The following is a 20,656-nucleotide window of genomic DNA, read 5'->3' on the forward strand; positions in this document are numbered from 1 at the left end:
AAGAGTCCCTGATACATTTTAACAGTAACAGCAACAACAAAAGTAGACTTAGCAGAAGGTCATTTTCAGACTGGCACAAAAAAAAAAAAATTAGAATGAAATCCCTGCCTGTCTTCTCAACCTCCTATAAATTCTTCCACTCATTATGCAGTATGCCAGACCATATCTCTCAGATCATGTGTATACCTGTTAATGTTGCTTAGGTTGCTTTCCTTGGCTGGTAGAATGGAGAGTTAAGCCCTCTTTATTTTTCAGTTGTCTGCTCCAATGTAATCTTCTCAGACAAGTCTCCTGTCACCATCTTTCAAAAAAAGGATTGTTATCAGCTGTATTACTGTTATACCATCCTTTTATTTCCTTTATAATACTGTCAGTACTTCAAGAGGTGGGATGTGTGTGTGTGTGTGTGTGTGTGCGTGTGTGCTTATTTCTCATAAAATTAGTATGACCCATGAAGGCCGAAAACAACTTTGCCAGTTATGACCACATTTGTCTTCCAGGTAGCTAAAGCACTAACTGGCAAACAGCAGATTAAATTATTAAATAGTATCGCAAAACTCTATAATACATTCCACTCGATAATCCTTACTCATAACAGACTATGAATTGGGGCTGGGAAAGATCATCATATGCAGGTCATAGGATAAACAAAGAAAATTTTCATGAGTCTTAAGAGATTTTCATAACAATTTAGAATATCATGCTCTTTTCTTAGTTACAAGTTAGAAATTACGTCTTCATAAGAAAGATGTTTAGGTAGTATCATTTCAACTCTAATCAAAGTTATTGGTCTGATATTTATGCAGAGATATGCTTTATGTAATTTGTAGTTTTGGGTAGAGTTCATATTTCCAGGCTTTTGGAGGAAGTGATTTGCTGTCTTATAGTTTTCTTTCCTTCTTCCATCCTTCTTTTCCCTCTCCTTTTTCCTTCCATCAATGTTTCTATTTATTGGTTCATCTACAACAAATGGATCAATTTAGACGTTGACACTTGTTGCATAGTTGATTTATTTGAGGAAATGTCAAGTAGAAAATTTTGAAAAAGAATAAAATGTAAGAACAGAGAATACAATTCTGTATGTGTCTCATAATTTTTAAATTACCTATACTTCATTTGTTAAGTAAGTAAGTTTATAATCCACCAATTCTTGCAGTGATCAGTGGAGAATATATCACAGCAAAACAGAAACTGCTCTAGACATGAGACTGCTTGCAATTTCACTTGGGGAGAGAAACGCTTGTCAATGTAAAGACACACATGTGAAAATTCCTACTATAGTGAATGCTATAAAGAAAGAATCCTGATGCCAGCAGGGTCATTGTACAGATTATGGAATCTGATCATGAAGGTCATAGTCAAAGAGAAAACTGAGAGGAAGGACACAGGAGTACCTAAGTTTACTTGGTTAATTTTCATTTTGTATGTCTGATCAGGCATGGGGGAACCTAAGGAACTGGGGAGAAAAGAGGTTTGGGGAGAAAATGAGTAACAAGGGAAAAGATCAAAAGAGCATTTAAAACACAGGAACGTACTCTGGGTAGAAAGAAGAATCAGGCTGGGGACCCATCCATGCGATTTTACTCACTGATGATGGTATTAAAATTGTTTTCTGTTCCTATTCCTGAGGCACTGCAGTGAAGGGGCAGACCCTGAGCCTCAAAATTGAACATATCCATAAGTTAATAATGATGTAAAATGCACATAATTTTTAAAATTCATGATGTCCGAGATCCAAATTCCTTACCTAAGTTTGTTTTCCAAGCCAAGCGAAACAATGGATGCGTAACAAATAAACAAAACAAAGCAAGGGAAGCCAGAAAACATTTAATAATTCAACTGGCACAAATAGCTGAGAATATGCAGTGGAGTCACAAAATGTAAAAGACAAAACAGAGAAATGGTATTATGAAATAACTCTGATTCTGATAAATATTTAATGATCTGAGGTTATTAACATAGTAAGAATATATAGATAATGATCCCCAGCCCAAGAGAGACAGAGATAAACTACCATGGCATTTCCAAGGAGAGAAGGATGCTTCTCTCTGAGAATGATCATAAAAACTTCCTCCATCATCTACCATGTAATTATCCCTGAAAACCTGACAGGACCGGAGGCCTGAATTGATCCTCTCATCCTCTTAATCACAGTGACCACTTTCCCACTGTCCCAGCTTTGATGAATTTGATTAATTACTTTGATGGGGATTTCTAAAAATATTTTGGATAACTTTTGCTCATTTTTGATATGCTTATATTTTTTGCATCAGATCTAACAGAGTGAAAATATCAACTTTACATTGAACATTTTACTTTTTATTGACTCTTAGATGTTTATTAAATCACTTATATCCAGAACTTCCTAGATATTTAGTACAGTGTTCCTTATGTCTTTTTTTTAAGATTTATTTATTTTTATTACAAAGTCAGATACACAGAGAGGAGAGATAGAGAGGATGCACTCTCCAAGTGACCTCAATGGCCAGTGCTGCTGTGATTCAAAGCCAGGAGTCAGGAACCTTCTTTAGGTCTCCCACAGGAGTGCAAGGTCTCAAAGTTTTGGGCCGTCCTTGACTGCTTTCCCAGACGACAAGCAGGGAGCTGGATGGGACGCAGGACTGCTGGGATTAGACTGGTGCCCATATGGGATCCTGGCATGTTCAAGGTGAGGACTTCAGGCACTAGGTCATTCTGCAGTGCATGACCTAATCTTTTCAAAGTTTATCTAAGGCAGGTTATCTTACACTCTAATAGCTTAATCCCTATTCATTCCATTTATTCTTCCAAAAAATAATTATATCTCCAAAATGTTGGAATACAACAAGAAGGTATTTTTGTAAATTTCCTGTAGCATCAAATACTACTTGCTGGGGTCCTTGCAGTAGGTGTGAATGACACGAAGGTGTGAAGAGAACAGCTCCCTGCTTGGCAGAGGCTGGGGAGGTTCCAGCTGTTTTGCAGGGCCCCGCACAATGGCCTAGCAGCTGAAGTCCTCACCTTGAAAGCCCCGGGATCCCATATGGGCGCAGGTTCTAATCCCGGTAGCTCCACTTCCCATCCAGCTCCCTGCTTGTGGCCTGGGAAAGCAGTCCAGGACGACCCAAGTAGTTGGGTTTCTGCCTCTCATGTGAGAGATTTGGATTGCATTCTTGCTTTTCTAGTTTTCTTTTTGTAAAAGTTCTTTTTTATTTAGTTTTATTTGACAGGCAGAAAGACAGAGGTATAAAGAATGAGATAATTCTTTCATCTTGCTGATTCTTTCTTCAAATGCCCGCATAAGCCAGATCAGGATCATGAGAAAACCAGGAGATGGATACTCAGTCTGGACCTTCCACTGGGAACCAGTGACCCAAACACCTGCACCATCCTCATTGTCTCAAGGGTACACCAAGCAGGAAGCTGGTAACAGGAGCAGAGCTGAGATGTGAACTTGGGCCTCTGATGTGCAAAGAAGGTTTTTTTGTTTTGTTTTGTTTTGTTTTTTAACCAGAATGAGTTAAAGGCCAGTCAGGAAAGGCCACTGTTCTGGGAGGACAGGATGTGGAATAAGTAGGGTTGGCCCATGGACCCTTCGATATGCACAGGATCTGACATCGAGAGAAGGTCTGATGGAGGAGCTTGGGAAACTTCTCTGTTGGCACACAGTCCCTGCAGGTGAGTGCAAGAACCATGATAGGGAGCAGCCCAGATCAGGCCAGGGAATGGTACCCACCCACACACATTTGGCAAAGATCAGGCATGGACCAGGCTGAACCAGATCACATCACCTGCTGGAGAATCTGATCACCTTTGGACTCGGTGCCTGCTGGACTGAGCAGCTGTAACCCCCACCAGGTGAGCTAGAATTGGGGCTGGGCCAGGGTGAGGTGGGCCATGCCAGACTGGGCCACAGCATCCAAATAGTACATGTGAGAACTGGGTGGGGAAGGGTGCAATGTGGTAGGGGAAATGTGAAGAGCTCTACTGCTGGACCACCACTCTCACTGGACAGCGTGAGTTGGAATGCAGGCAGACCAGGCTGTGCAGATACAATACCTGTTGGCCTCATGTGACTACATCAGGGAAAAGTCAGGATGGGCTGACTGTTCCTTCTTCTGCAAGTATAAATCGGAGTGGGTGACAGTTGATGAGGCTTTGCCACAGCTTTAGCTATCAGATGCTGGAACAGGAGGTTAATTCTGTCAATTTAAACTGCAGAACCTTCTGGAGAGTGCATGATCTGGGAGTGGGAGTGGGTCAATTAGGGGAAAGTGGGAACCTCCCTTTTGGGTTGCCACTCTGTCTGGTGAGCATGAGAACCAGGACTGGGGCAGGCACATGGTTAGACAGAACAGCACCCACCAGCATATGTTGCCTGGATAGTGGGGCTGGTTGGGTTGAACTAGGCTTCGCTGCCCATTGTTGACATGTGTGAGAGCTGAATGGGATGTGGGACAGACTGGACCAGTCTGCTGTACATAATGGCAAGCACAGGAACCAGGACAGGATGAGGACATGGTGAGGGTTATTGTGGTTCCTCCAATGAGCTTCATTGTCAAGGACAGCCACATAACCCCAATCACAGCTTGCCTTGACGCCCCTGCCATTAAGAAGCTACTCTCAATTCTGTTTCCTCTGGCATTTACCTCTCAATTCCTAAATCAGATTTTCACTCTGGTATCATTTAATTTGTAAATTATGTATTAATCTTTGCTTCCTCTTGTAAAGTAGTAGCATTTAACCTTTACATATCCCAATTCATGTCACTCTTAACTATTCTTCACTACTATGCATTATTATTGTTTGTTTAATTATATGGAACTGCTTATAATTTGTCACTAAAAATAGTCCTTCAAACTCAGCCAAATATTTTTCTCTGTATTAGTTTTCATTGAGTTGTTACTGACTTTTCCTGTTGCCTATTTCTGCTTTGATGGCCTGTCATGCTCTGAATTATGAGTTAATGTACGCACTCACACACGGCTCAAGTCAGTGGGTCGTGTCTGACTATTCTTGTCATTATCATTGAGACCTCTGTAGTTCCACATGACCGGCTCTTACTAGTGTGCACTTCATCTCAGAAATGTCACTATTTAGGAACGTTATTTACAGTGTTGGAATAAGCAAGAAATAACTGTGTGAACCTTTATCGTAGTAGCTCATTTCTGAAAATTTTACAATGAATTTGTAATACTTGATCAAGGGTGAGAGAATTTATAATCTTATAAAAATAACCTGAAGAAATACATTAGAGAACTGATTAAGTTCGACAATGTTTAACTTTTTTCTTTTTTATCTTAATAATCAATTCCATTTAGTATGTAAGCATACTGTAAATAAATAAATGCAATTTCCTGGCTCTACATCAGCTTCTAATTAAGGTTGTGCTTCCCTGCATTTTTCAGGTCATACCCTCAAGAGAGCTGCAAATACTTGCTGTTTTCAAATTGCCTTCCTACTTAACATTCTAAGACAGGTTTTTGTTTTTTTACCAATTATTCTATCAAAATTGCTTTTAACAGGGTTCCTACATTCAATGGTACTTTTTCATTGTATAATAGCTAACACCATTATTTTCCAATTTGATAACTTGCCACTGACTATTTCTTTAAGTGTCGAAAATAGCATTCAGGGCCTGATACGATGTGTCAGTGGCTAAATATGTGCTTTGCACACACTGGGAGCCCATATAGGCACAAGGTTTTGTCCCAGCTGCTCTACTTCCCATCCGATTTCCTGCTTGTAGCCTGGGAAAGCAGTAGAAAACAGCCCAAAGCCTTGGGATGCTGCACCTGCCTGGGAGACCTGTGGAAGAAGCTCCTAGCTCCTGATCTCCAATGGACTCAATTCTGGCCATGGTGGCCACTTGGGGAATGAAAAGTAAAGATCTTTCTCTCTATTTCCTTCTTTATGCAAATCTGTCTCTCCCATATAAATAAATACGTCTTTATAAAAAATGCCATTCAGTGCTGAATTGTCATGAGCTTCACTGGCATTCCCTTCTTGTCTCATTTGCTAGTTACGTGTGACTCCTTTGTTTACATTTGGAGTAAGGCAGAGCCTAGTCTTCGGACAGTTTTGTATCTTCATCCACTCCCTTCCCAAGCTGGATTAGGGCAAAGCCTTAAACATTACCTACATGTAAATAACAACAAGTTTTGTGTTTAATTTGGGCATTATTTTCTTGAATATTGAACTGCCTGTGTTTAATCAAATGCACAGTCGACACTTAGAATAACTGTACCTGGAACAATACACTTGCTTTTATGTCTCCAGTGCTCCATTTCTAGCCGCACAATGTCTCCTCACACAAATGTGTCCAGATTTGTAACTGGAAAGTCAAACACTTGAATTCTCCCACAACTCTTCATTGCCCTGTATCTCACCCAACATAGTTTTGCCAGTTTTACCCTGTGGTATGCTCACAATCCAGATGTCTCATCATACATTTCCTTATTTTCACTTGGGTCCAAGACACAAGCTCTTTTTGCTTGAATTTTATAAATAATCCCCCTCACCAGTAACATCACTCTGTACTTGCTCCCTAGATCCTGTTCTCAACGTGACACGCAGCATCATCCTGCTAACACAGAAATTGTGCAGATCACAACCAAGGCCTCCCTTCTCCATGAGAATCAAGACTAACTCCCGCTGTAACTTCCAAATGGCTGCTATCTGTGCATACATTACTACTCTGATCAGTCTGCTCCAATCTCAAGCCTTCTACTGTTTCTCCAAAAAAATGGTTAAACTTCTTTTCCCACAGTCATTGCTTAGAGCCATTGTCAGTTTGTTATACTACAGAGTACTGCATGATGTTGGAAGAAAAATTAAAACATGAATGAATAACTATTTTTAATATCCTGAACATCGATGTTGAATTATTTTAAAATAGCTTAGTATAAATTCATGACTTGTCTTAATAAGTTGAAACATATCAGACAATCTACCAAATTCCTTGTTCCTTTTAGGAGAAAATAAAGGTAAACACAAATAGAAAAACTTAAGTTTAGGAGTGAGAGTAGGAATAGTAGACGTGGCTTCTATCTTTGGTACCAGCATCTCCTATGGGTGCTGAGTTCAGGTACTTGTTGCTCCACTTCTAATCTGACACCCTGCTTATGGCCTGGCAAAGCAGCAGGGAATGACATGAGCCCTTGGGCCCTTGCAGCCACTTGGGAGACCTAGAAGAGGCTCCTGTCTCCTGGATTTAAATCAATTCAGTTCCAGTCATTGCAGCCATATAGGGACTGAAACAAGAGATGAAATACCTCACTCTGTCTCTCCAGTGTTTATCCAAAACAGAAGTCCAAACTTCTAAATGTCACTATTAGTACTTGAAATTACTCTGGGTTTGCATCATGATGTCAGAATAAACACAAAACTTTCTACACCTTCTAAAAAGTTCTCTCTTCAAATTTTACATAATACACTAGACATCTAGTTCTCTACTTGAGATAGAAATGAAGATATAAGGGATATTATCAGGATTGGTATAATTTATAAATATGTAATCACTCAAAATAATGATAATTTTACAGGGTATAATAAGAGGAACAGGCTTGAAACAGACTGCTCAGAAAGGAATGATTTATTCTCATTTATCACTGTCAGACTCCAAAGCCAATACAGTACAGTCCAAGAACATCTCTGAATTGCACAAATTCAAGCTTCTCTATAGAGCATAATGTAAATCATGTTCATACACTCTTGCCCTGCAGGGGCTGCCCTACTGCAGTTCCATCTTGGCAGGAAAAATAAATAAACTTGGCCAACAGGGAAGAATGAGATGTTTTAGAAGCACATGGTGTATCTTCAAGAAACCAGAAAAAGCTAAAATCAGAATAAAAGGAAATCAGGACAGCTCTAGATGCCCAGCTTGGGGACCTAGGATAATCGCTTTCTACAGCGTGTTGCAATTCACTTTACTTTTCAGACATTTACTTGCTTTTCCCAAGAATCACATTCTGTCCTCAGGACAAGCACAAGTTTTAATGCTGCTAAGAGTATAAGTATGAAGGTTAGACAAATGATTCTTCTGTGGGAAATCAAGCCATTGTCAACAATACACAGATATCAAGCTGTTGTCTGTCCCCATACACAGTTATTAGCTTCTTAGGAATAGTTCTTACCTGTTAGAAGTAAATGGTGATGCTATTTTCTAAATTAGGAAATTTTTGCTAGTACTCCTAATACCGCACTTGATAACATCAGTATTATTCTTGCATATTTATATGAGCATAGAATGCTTAACAGAGCAAAAGGAAAGGCTAGGTTTATTGAGTAATTAATAAAATGTTTTCCCAGTAAATTCAGATTCTGCATGACAAATTATGATGTACAAATTATGCATGTGATTAAGTTGCTATGAGAAGTAAAAATCAGAGTGATAATAAATACCACTACTGCATGTTAGCCTGTGTGAGATTCACAAAGGGAGTTCACAGTAAATGCCAAGTATCACCAAATCTAACAAAAAAGCATAAATGTTCATTCAAACATTACACGCTATGATGATTGTAGGTATTAGTATTGGCTTGGAAAATTACCATAATTTTTTTTGTGTTGACTGTCAGCTTAGAAAATTGTATAAGTCAGTGTATATGTGTGTGTATATATATATATATAGTTTGTATAGTATTTTTTATTATATCAATCACAGCATAATTGAAACAAGCCATATTTTTCTTGAGTAAATCAGATTTTATTGCACAAGGGACAAAGAACACGTATAGACAAAGGAATGTGTAACTATGGATTAAATCCTCAATATCTACACAGTAGTCTGGTAGAGCCTGAAGATCCAATTTGCTTGAATTTCTGTGAAATATTTTTGGTCACCTGAACATACATAGTTTCAGTATGTGACCCCATGGAAGCAGGAGTTAAAGAAGAGACCAAATCCAGCGGGCAACTACACTTGAAAAATAACTTCTGGGTAGATGTCATCTTTCAGGGTTATTCAATAGGATTTCTTTGTCTCAGTGGGAAATCCTATTTCATACTTTGTTATCATTTCACAGATAATAGACCTGTTGAGATCGTTGCACTAACAGTGCAGGAAATTATAGATAGGAGCTTTGGGTTACAAGTTCACCACACGACAAAAATGATTTTTCTTTCAGTTTTACATAGCCTATTTTTAGGCATTATATCCAATTTCTATACTGAAACTTGTAATGATATAATAATGAAATCAAATTCATCTACAGTCTTGTGCTTTATCTTTGCTATGTTTTTAATTTCTATGATTATATCTGCTTAATTATTTTTAAGTGCCATGAAAATATATGTTTGCTGTACCTGGTATGCTTTTAAGAAAATAAAATATATCTCCATTTTTTTCCCCAAGTGATGTGTCATTTGTTTGGTTTTTCTAAAGGAGTGAATCACTGAGTCTGGCTAGAGCAGTGTATTTCTAAACAAGGAAAATCAAAGTGATTATATCATATTAAAAATAGTCAGTTAGGAGAACTAACAGTAGGGACATCAAAAGTGTATCTTTCTTTGTAACAGAGCCCCAACTAACTTCTACAAGATTGACAAAATGATCTTTCATTAAAGTAGGTAAATTGATTAGTCAACAATAACAATTAAGTAGGGAGAAATTCATATATTCATTATTAGATATATTAAGTACTTAGAACATTTTCTTAAAATACTTTTATTTTATTCAACCTCAGCTTATAATCAGAAGAGAATCAACCTTGCTGTCAAAACTTGGGTAGCATTGATTTTCCTGGGTGTTTGTTAAGGCAAATGAAAAAAAATATAGTTATGAAAATTTTCCTGAAAGCAAGTTTTTTTAATGAGATAAAAAAAAGTCGATTTTATTTATAAGAAGACACTAAGGACTTTTTAGGTCTATATCTTATAAAGATCAGAAATTTGGGTATAAAAGGACAAGTAAAGGATGATACATGCTTTCTACTTAACAATCATTCTCAACCGTCAAGAAATTCTGTTTCATCTTAAGCGTAGGAGAAAGTGTTACTTAATAAGGTGTCTTAATTCATTATTTTATTAAGACCTGCATATTTCTTTACTCTCTAATGTATTGACTCTGCCGAAGTTTTCTTCTGTGTATACAGAAAATCTAGCCTAACCATGTTGTCCATAATATCACTAAAATATTTTATACATTATCCATATTATTTAATACATTTCCTTCTCTTATTAATTCGTACAACTAAAGGTATTACAGTCTCATGTTCAAATTTAAAAACTTCCAGTTACTTTCAATTTTGTTCAAAGGATTAACCAAATTTATTTTTCGAATGATCTTAATTATAATTCCATAGTGCCTCTCACTGTGCTGTAGAACAGTGTCAGAGTTTTCATATAAATTTTCTTTGCTCTCATTGGCTGATTGAATTCTCTTAACATAATTTGCTTGTCCAGGCTGCTATACATATGTATCCTTTCTCTCATGTACTGTTCATTAACAAAAGATACAGGTCCTACTCACCTTTATTAAGGGCACGCTGTCTGAGTTCGGAAAGATATGACACCATTAACAAATGCATAGTTGCCTAGCATTAGATTGATTTTCCTCAGTTGGCATGGTGGAATTATTTCAGACCTAATTTGAATACATATCAGAGGTTTTGTGTGGAAAGAGAGAAAAAGAAAAAAAAACAGAAAGGATAAATTTTCTAAATTATCTGTGATGGTAAAATACTAAGCTGCCTTCTTTATTGAATGCTTAAAGAAAAAATTAAAAAAAAGCTTGTTATCTGGGAATGTGAGAGAGCCACTACCCCTTGAACGCTTGGTTTTAGTGGGGGAATCAGGCAACCCACTGGGGTCATTCATTCTTGATGTGTTGCATTTTCAACCTTGCAAGTAGACGGAAAACTTTCCACAGAGGTCAGGGAATTTGTATTATTTTTTAATGGCTTTGTTTTTACTTTTCTGTTTGAAAGCAGGATTACTGGACATGTCATGCTCACAAGTATTTCTTTCTTAAAAGCACTAGAAATGGTCCTTTTGTCACTAGTCTCAATGGCACTAAGCAGACAGGTCCATAGAATTTAAACGCAAAACCTAAGCCTGTCTGCATTGTTACAAAGTATACATCTGAGGACAAATGTGATCTCTTCACAGCTGATCGTGGCAGACACAAGACAGTGCTGGGTTACTTAGAACCAATGGTTCCTTACCAAAAATAGGGAAATCAATAAAACAAAAAAATAAAAGATTATAGTCTAAATATAACTAGCTTATTTTCTCTTCCTAACATGGTTTCCTTTTCACTTGCCTCCATTTTTGTTAAAGAAGTAGAAATGACTTAAAACTTTTCTTCAAGCAGATCAGTAGAATTTTACATGTTTGTACATTCCATTTTGTCAATGGAAGAAGCAGTAAAAAAAAAAGTTTGTTCTATGCCTGACCCAAATGTACAGAAAGATGAGAAATCCATCTCACATATAATCTACCTTCTGTTGGAAATTAAAAATGAAATGGAATACAGAAATTAAATATTTTATTGTGGTGAAGAAAAAAACCTCAGTGGCTTTAAGTTGCAGCATTTTTTTTTTTAATACCAAATGGGCATAATTATTGAGACAATCAAAAAACCTGGGGTGCTGCGAGGGTTGCTCCACGGAGCAGCGCTGGGCCGGGCGCGGGGCGCAGCTCAGCCCCAGGAGGAGCTGGAAGCTCACAGGTGAATGTGGTCTTCAGCTGCTCAGCCCCCACCTAGGATGGCACCTGGGCCACACGGACCAAGACAGCATACCAGACTTCCACACAAGGCCATAGACAAACGATCCTCCGAGAAGTTCGAGTGTGACAAAGGACGTCTTGTGAAATCAGAATTACAGAAACTGCCCCACAAAAATGATGGTGCTTCCTTGCCAAAAGTGGTGCCCGGGACCCGTCCGGAGTGTGTTTGCTGGGGTCAGTGCGGCGCTGCAGGGCCCTGCGGCTGATGCCACTGCTCACAAGGAGATGGCCAGGCTGCCGCTCAGCCCCCTGCTCAGCACAGATTGCAGACCACCAGTCCAGGCCGCAGCCCGGGGCTGTGCCCGCCCCGAAGATGCCCAGGGCTGCTTGTGCGCCCCAGGCCGAGCCCGGCCGGAGGCAGAGGCTGCCCGGGGGCCCCAGGGCTGGGGATGGACAATGGTGTCTTCCTAGGACAGTAACCAGACGCTGTCCATCAGCCGCTTCTTCGGCAACGTGGAGCTCATGGAGGACCTGCCGCCAGCGTCTTCATGGGTCCCGCCGTGAGCAGATGAGAGTTCAGAAAAATGCATTTCAGAGCCAAGGAGGACAGGGAGGATGATGGCACTGACTGGTGCCCGGTGCCCAGGAGGCGCAGGCAAAGTGGACAGCGTTGGCCTGAGAGTGTAGTGAGGCTTCTGAGCGGGCCGGGGCAGCACGCGGGGACAGCTGGGCGCTGCTGGCCATGCCAACGTCATAGCCTGCTGCTGTGCGCACCTGAGATGACCCAGCCGGCTCCGAGACAGCGTTCAGTAAGCGAGGCCTTGGTGAACTTTATCAGAAAGAAAATTTCTTCATTGCTTTCTACCTTCAACTGATCTACCTCTTTTTATCTCTGTTGGTGTCTGTAGCTTAGAGAAATTGCCAACCATTTGATGTCAACCTGAATTTTCAGACAGTTATCATGTAGCATATACCTACACACACACACACACACACACACACACACACACACACACACATTCCTCTGTCTCTATCCATCTATCCAATGAAGACTGCCAGCAATGTATGCTGTTTTTGAATGAACAGCCTCAGAGATATTTCAGAATTTTATCAAATGATCTTAATTTTGCTTATAACAATAGAAAATGCTGCACACAATTAACACTAGTAATAAAAAAGATTAAAATAATCATTAAAATTTCAAGGAAAAGATAACATGAAAATGTTATTATTTATCTGCCCTGGAAGATGAATTCAATTATATATTTTAGCTAACTTGCCACTTTTCTTCTTGTGATTCAGAACTCAGCAAATGCATACAGCTACCCAGTGCTGGCTAATAAAACACAAAAGTCAAATTAGAAATAAGTTTAAATATGTAAAAGAAAACGTGTATTTAAAACGGATTACATCAACATTGGTACCATGAATCTTTCAAATTACATTTCAGGCACTGGAACAATAGACTTGTTTTTCCCAGATCTCATAATTAAACACAGAATATAATTTATCTTAAGTAGAAGTCTCTTGCTTAAAGTACAACTGCAGATGTGTTCTCACGCTATTGTCTCTAAGAAGTGGCGCTATTGTCTCTAAGAAGTGGCAACTTCCGTTTAGCTTGTTCTTTATTTCGGACACATCAACAGGAACACAAAGAAATGTGTAGCCAAGGCAGTGGAAATTGATATTAGCCATGTTTACACTTGGGATAACTGTTTTGAAGCTTCAGCTGTTTTGTATGTTTCCTTAGAATTCAATTTTCTTTTAGACATGTTTAATCAGTTTCACATGACTCTATAGAACATATTTGTCCATTTGAAGAATATTTTATTTTAGTAACGGCAAGAGTCTAGCCCAGTGTCAGCCTTAAAAAAACTTAGTCTAGTAATGCAGTTGAGCAAATTGATCATTGTAATGCCATATGGTGAAGGTTAGAGTTCGAAAAGTGCCTGCCTCAGGGAGTCAGGGAAGAGACTGAGATTTTTGACAGAACCGAATGGTTATAAGAAGTAGAAGACCAGCAGACCTCAGATGGCCAATACTTCCTCTACAAGCTCTGGGATTCCATATAGGAGCTGGTTCATGGCGTGGCTGTTCCATTTCCTATCCAGCTCCCTGCTTGTGGCCTGAAAAAGCACCAGAGCATGCCCAAAGCCTTGGGACGCTGTGCCGGCATGAAAGTTACCAAAGAAGTTCGTGGCTCCTGGTCCCAAATGGGCTCAGCTCTGGGTGTTGCAGCCATATGGACAGCGAACCTCTGCATTGAGGACCTTTCTCTATCTCCCCTTCTCCCTGTAAATCTTCCTTTCCAACAAAAATAAGAAAATCTGAAATCAGTAGAGCATCAGATTTCAATGATACAACGTTTTGATGTAAGGTTCACACAGAACGGCGGTTGGAGAAGGGAGGCTACCCGGAGGAAGCTTGCATCTTGTGATATAAGGACTATATCCCGCATGCAGGGAGGCATGTGACAGCAGAGCCTCTTCGCTGGCTGAGAACATTGTAGGTGTTTGCTCCATCTCACTGGATGATACGACTCTTAATAATCAAAAGGTGTGCTGCCTGGCCACGTGTGTTCTTATTTTGTGAAATGGCTATGAAGCATCCTAGGTCTGTGCTATCTCTCCTCTATGTAGAAGATTCACGGATTGAGATGAGAGGCAATGTGAAATACTTAACCCTCTTTTCTGCCCCAACCTTTCAACTTGATTGAAAGATTAGAAAGAGCAAGGTTTGCTTAAGTGCACAGCAGGTAAGTTTGTATCTTCTTCCTTACCCAGATATGTTATGTGACACTTTCTCTCATAACATTAAATTTTGTTTCTTCTTCTTCTTCTTCTTCTTTTTTTTTCTTTTAGAATCAGGCTGACTGACAGGATTGGAAGGTTTTAAATCAAACTGTCTTTTGATTATAAATACAGTTTTTAAGTCTGTGATGAATAACCTTCCAGGGACTGAATGACATTCAATAAAAAAATACAATTTGTTTAACCTGGTTGTGATGTTTTCTCACTCAAAAAACTGAAAACATTATGATGGCTGCCAGGCTATATTACCTGCTGCTTGATTTTAAGTGATGTCTGCTGCATTTCTGGGTAAATTTAAATGGATGTTTTCTTTTTCTTATCTATACAACAAAAAGTAGGAAGATTCAGTGTTTTTCTGGTATCATACTGAGTATGCTGGGAATTTAATATTAAATGGCTTTGGGAGAAAAGTGGCTTTTATACAGCAAAGCATGACAGATTATAAACCTCTCTATCACTCTAATCAGTCTTTTGACATAAAAATAATAGAGCTGCACACTACAGTGTCTTCCTCCATCTCAAGCATGATGCTTTAGGTGAAAATGTAATGCAGAAGGTTACTCAGTGGAAAGTGAAGCGAGGCCTTCTGGAAAGATGTTTGTTTTCGTATTTGTGTTGCTTTGCAAGGCTAAGCAACACCCTTTAGTTAATCTCATGGATGCTTTGACATCTGTCACCTGAAGTGTGTGACTAATCCAGATTCTGATTCAATAGATTGGAAGAGATTAACCTGTTCACAAAATTTTCATTTCACGGGTGAGCTCTCTAGATTTCTATTTTACCTGACTTCCTAATGCTCTGAACATACTGTGCAATCAAAGAGCCTGGTTTCAACTTGCATTGTCACTTCCCTATCCTTTATGTTTCCTCTCTGCTTTAGGATGGCTTTCTTTTCCTTCTTAAAATTACAGAGCCTGTGAAAACTGATGGAAACCTTTGTTTGGGAAGATTTTTAAAGATCTATTTTTTTTTGAAAGGCAGAATAAGCAGAAATGAAAGAGGAGAGATAGAGAGATAATCTACTCCTCCATGAGTGCACTATCCAGTAGGCGTGGGCCACCCCAAAACCAAGACCCGGAGGCTCCACCCTGAGTGGAGCCCACGCTTGTGGCAGAAGCCTCAGCGTCTGTGTTCTCTTCTCCTGCCTTCCCAGATGTGTTAGCAGGAACCTGCATGAAAAGCAGAGCAGCGTTTTGGTAAGTAATGCTGACATGGCAAGAAGCAGATCAAATCAATGCTACGCCACGGCACCGGTCACCAATGCTTGCTTTGTATGTGGTACAAACATTGACTTTCTCTTAGGGTTTGAGAATGTAAATCATGCTTTTGGGTATTCTACTACGTCTCACGTTGAAAACTCCTGGTGGGTCATCCCTGCTATGTGGTGCCTCTCACTATTAACATTAACAACTTCTTTAGACACCCAGGGTGCAAAATCTCAGTTTATTGAAAAAACTGTCTTAATCGAAGAATGAAGGTTTTGGTCAATAGTACACTATCCTGACACCTATTTATTAGTAAAGGGTAGGAATGGATAACTCAGAAAGAGAATCAAACATAGCGTTCCATTCATCCTGAGGAGTACGTCCTGCAGTGGGGGATATGGCAGTGTATGCTATGAATGAGATTGCAGCGTGATACATGTTAAATAAAGCATCTGAACAGTCTGATTTGTTCGTTCCGTAAGTACCCACCGTGGAGCTATGTTCTGTTTAGTGTTTTATCTGTTGTTATTTAGCTGTTTATATGTGTTCTACAGATTATTGAGGCCTAGTCTATCTTATTCTGTCTAATATTTCTACCATTCTATCTGTGTGTGTGATGGACTAAATTAAGAAAAAAATCGACAAGACAGAGATGATGGACTCCAGCAAAAGTTAAATCTGAAGCTCTGTATATGACAAAGACTTGCTAATTCCTGGGTGGCCAGGAAATTGCATTACTTTTACTTGTTAATTCCTCTTACAAAGAATGTTGAAGTTTTGACACAAAATTGAAGACAAAATTTTCATAACTTATATAAAATACAAAACGAACATGAAGAAGAAAGTTGCTGCCACAAAGAAACAAATAATTTTGCCTTAGTGCCTAAATATATGTTCTTAGCCATGTGTAGCAGATGTCATATTCAAATTTTAATAAAAAACATCAGCACTTGTTCATAAGTGACTGGTAAGACGTATCATTTTTTATGTTATGTACCCTAAATATTAGAACTTAAAAAAAAAGTAACCTGGGTCCAATACAGTGGCCTAGCAGCTGAAGTCCCCACCTTGGACTCACCAGGATCCCATATTGGCTCTGGTTCTAATCCTGGCAGTTCCATTTCCCATCCAGCTCCCTCCTTGTGGCCTGGGGAAGCAGTCAAAGACGGCACAAAGCCTTAGGATGCTGCACCGGTGTGGGAGACCTGGATGAAGTCTCTGACTCTTGGTTTCGCATAGGGGCAGCTCCAGCCATTGCGGTCACTTTCCAGTGAATCATTAGATGGAAGATCTTCCTCTCTGTCTCTCCTTTTCTGTGTATAGCTGACTTTGCATTAAAAATAAATATATCTCAAAAAGAATGAAATAACCCTATTTCTCAATGGCATCAAATTAGTCTCCCATGTGATCACTAGTATTTAAACAGGTGAATAAATAAACTTGAGAAATTAATAAAAACAATTTCCCCAGTGTCTCCAACACCAGCCTTTTGATGCTGCTAAAGCACTGTGGCGTCAGAAAATGCTGCTTTATTGTAAACCTATTCGCTTCACAACCAATAATTAAAAGGTTAAAAATCCCATCTCTTGTCCGTGTGGGATAGAATGACTTGTTTGTTGGCCCCGCTTTCCATAGCACTGAGTCATCCACAAAAGTTAATATTCAGTTTCATGTCAAATTTAGCCTATTAAAGGACTCACTTCTAAGCTAGTTACAAGAACTCATTTCACATTTAAACTAAATATTAAAGTGATTTTTCACATTCTTCTGTCAATTTTATTCAGCTATTCAAATAAAATGGGAAGCAGCTTAAGAGGAAACTGGATGAAGCTGAGGCTGCTCAGGGATGATCTTATGTAAGAGCTTTGGAGCAGTTGCCCTTTTTGTTGTTGTTGTTGTTTTTGTTTTGTTTTCTTTTCTGATTCCTACCAAATGTGTTACTAAAAAAATTAAACTAAAAATATAGTAAATTGAGAGATAGGAAAAGTTGCTAAAGGCAAGTGAGATCAGGTCCGTATTTTTGGAACATGGTGTTAGCATTACTTGGCTGAGTTTATTTTTATTTCTACCCTTCACATAAAGACTACTTACTTTTCCATCCAATATATCATATCTTTTAAACTTGACCTCTTTATTAAACTCCCAAATGGAGTCTTTATATAATTTGGGCCATTTATTCTGGCTCATAAATCTTGTAGGAGGAATTATCTTTCCTGTGTTTCGAATACTTAGTTGATACTCCAGGTTTCTCTGAAGTTATATTACATTTAACTACAAATTTACAGTTACAAAATGATTTATTTTCATTTAAATTGCTCCATGTCTCCACAGAGAAGCCCTACATTTCTCATGCAACAAGCTGTTTAGCGAAAGCGGCCATTTTTCTTTTATATAAATGTAGTTCATTTAGTTTAGTTCCCATGTTTTCAAAAGCACTTTGCTTTGACAAAATATAAGCAAATTATACTTAATACAGTTTTCTCCATTGATGCGTATGTTTTAACAGGCATGCAAACCCCAGGTCATTTTAGTGGAAAGGCAAGACTATTTCATTTATACTAAATGTATTAGAAAGAGAATCTGAGACACAGAGACGGAAAGAAATCTCCCATGTGCTGAATGATTCCCCTCCAAAGCCTGCTACAAGCGTCAGAACAGACCACAGCCAGGAGCCCAGAGCCCAGCTGGAGTCTTCCACAGGAGAGGCAGTCACGTGCTGGAGCCATCACCTGCTGCTTCCCACGGTAAGCGTTAACAGAAATCCGGAATTACAAGTGGAGCTGGGCTTCAAACCAAGACTCTCTGTCCTGGAATGCAGGTATCTCAGGTGGTGTTCTAACTCCTGAGTCAAGCATCTGTCCCGAGGAACTACTAGATATAAACAGTGTCAGGCACACCAACTACTAAGAAATGATGTATTGTAGTTTAGGGATTAAAATCACATAGCACCTGTTTTGCTAGTACATATCATGCTTATTTCCATTTTTATTTTTTCATTTCTCTTTACTTGCCCACTTTAAATTATTCTGTGTGTTGCACATTCTTAGTCTTCACTGTTTTTTTTTTTCTATTTTAATCCGCTGGCACTTGTTTGTGTCCCCATCCCTGTGACCTTGTTATTATCATTGTTATTATGGAAGGTTGAGTATGTTGATTACTAAACCCTTTGTATCTTATAAGAATATCAAACTCTTATTCTCCTCAAAAGGTTACTTTTTGCCTTATTATTGAAAACTTAATTAAAGGTTTACTATGCTGAAGTGTATTTATTCATTTATCTATTATTTATTTATTTCTCTTTCTTCTCTTCCTTACAGATACCACCTTATGCTTCAGTTTATTCATCTGTCATATATTTCTTTAACATTAAGTAGTCTCTCTTTTTGCTGACATCCAAGATTTTCTTTTTTCATCCTGTCGGTGATTTTCCAGCAACATTCAAAAGCAGCAAATTTTTTAAATCTTTAAAATGATTTAACAATGATTTTAAGACAAATCACGATAGCTAAATTAGGTTGATTGGCATTAACTTGATTGTCCCAATAATTACAGAGATAGGTTGATAAGTTGTCAGCGAGTCCAAGAGGATAAGACCCTAGGATCTTTACTCTGAATTGTAAACCAGGAACGATGCAATTCTTTGTCTCTCTACAGGAATGAAAACTCTTGTTTATATTCCTGACAATTGCATATTTTTCTTAACATATATGAGGACTGCTAAGGAAAAGATCACTTTGTAACCATAGTTTGCCCAGGAAGTGGCCAGGCAGTCAATGAGGTGTTTATCATATTGTTTTTCATGAAGTGGATTACAAAAGAACCTCCAAAAATATTTGTTATGATTTACAATAAACTGCTTTAATTTCTTTTCCTACTTGGCAGCATGAAAGTAGATCTCCCCATGGTACACAATACAGAATTCTTATGATTGGTCAATAGTCTAAGAAAATATTGTAAGAAGTCTTAAAAAAAGCAAAAAAAAGTCTCAAGATGGAAGTTTATAAAATATAAAAATGCCACTTGGATGCGTATCAGGAGATTGCAGACAGTGAGGGTATGCTGACACTTGAACTGTTTTGATTTTTAATTGGTTAAGATCCTTTGTAATAAACAATTTAACAATGGCAAGGTATGCTAGAATGTGAGTTTCTGATGTGTTTATTCCTAGGTCTTATGATCTCAGTGGTCCTGAAAAAAATGTCAACCACAACATGGCTGTTTCATATAGGTTTGGTCATTACAATACCAAGTCTCTCTGGCAGTGTTGAAATCTGATGCATTTTGAAATGAAATTATTTGCCCCCTTCCAAAACTAATGAAAAGTACAACTTAAGTGAGGAAAAAAATATAATTTATATTTGAATATTTCAAGGTGGTCTATGCTTTTGAAAGTTATGCATGTATAAACTTGAAAAATGACATAATTTTAAATATTAAATATTATATGTGTGCTATAAATATTGTGTATCCATACAGATACACATGTACATACAAAAGCATGCATGCATTTAAAAACCCCAAATACTATCATCATATTCATCTCTAGGGGACAAAAATTTGACTGATTCATTCTGTTTGTTTCTTATATACATTTGGTACTTTCCAAGGTTTATTCAAGGAATTTTAATAATATTTACAGCAAAAATTCTTTGGGGGCAAGAGAGTAAGAGAACAAAACCAAATCCTCATTTGAAAATTTTGAATATAGCACGGACCTGAAGCCAGAATATTCTGCCCCCTCCAGGAAAGAAACTGATGCGAATAAAAGCCAAGAGCGGACACCTCTGCCCCCTACCGCCCAAGCTCTGTAATAGCCAGTGATTGCTAGTCTTTGTTAGCAATAACCTCTTGGAGATGTTGTTTGTATAATTATACAATCCTGACGGTGTCTTCAGTTAAAAAAAAAAAAGAAGAAGAAAATTGACACTACAATACGCTAAGAGATATTGAAAAAAATTAGTAAATTCCGTATGCAATGAAAGTAATCAAGAT

General features: G+C 38.4%; 1 protein-coding gene across 1 annotated transcript; it reads left to right on the forward strand.

The window, feature by feature from the left end:
• Window positions 1-11,687: 11,687 nt before the first annotated feature.
• Window positions 11,688-12,524, forward strand: LOC121148203. Its single transcript, XM_040968292.1, is given in 3 exon segments — window positions 11,688-11,902; window positions 12,126-12,196; window positions 12,199-12,524. Coding segments are annotated over 3 exon segments (612 nt in total).
• The last annotated feature ends 8,132 nt before the right edge of the window (window positions 12,525-20,656 follow it).

Source organism: Ochotona curzoniae, unplaced genomic scaffold (genome assembly GCF_017591425.1).
Source record: "Ochotona curzoniae isolate NIBS_2020 unplaced genomic scaffold, NIBS_Ocur_1.0 scaffold_4683, whole genome shotgun sequence".
Classification (NCBI taxonomy): Eukaryota; Metazoa; Chordata; class Mammalia; order Lagomorpha; family Ochotonidae; genus Ochotona; species Ochotona curzoniae.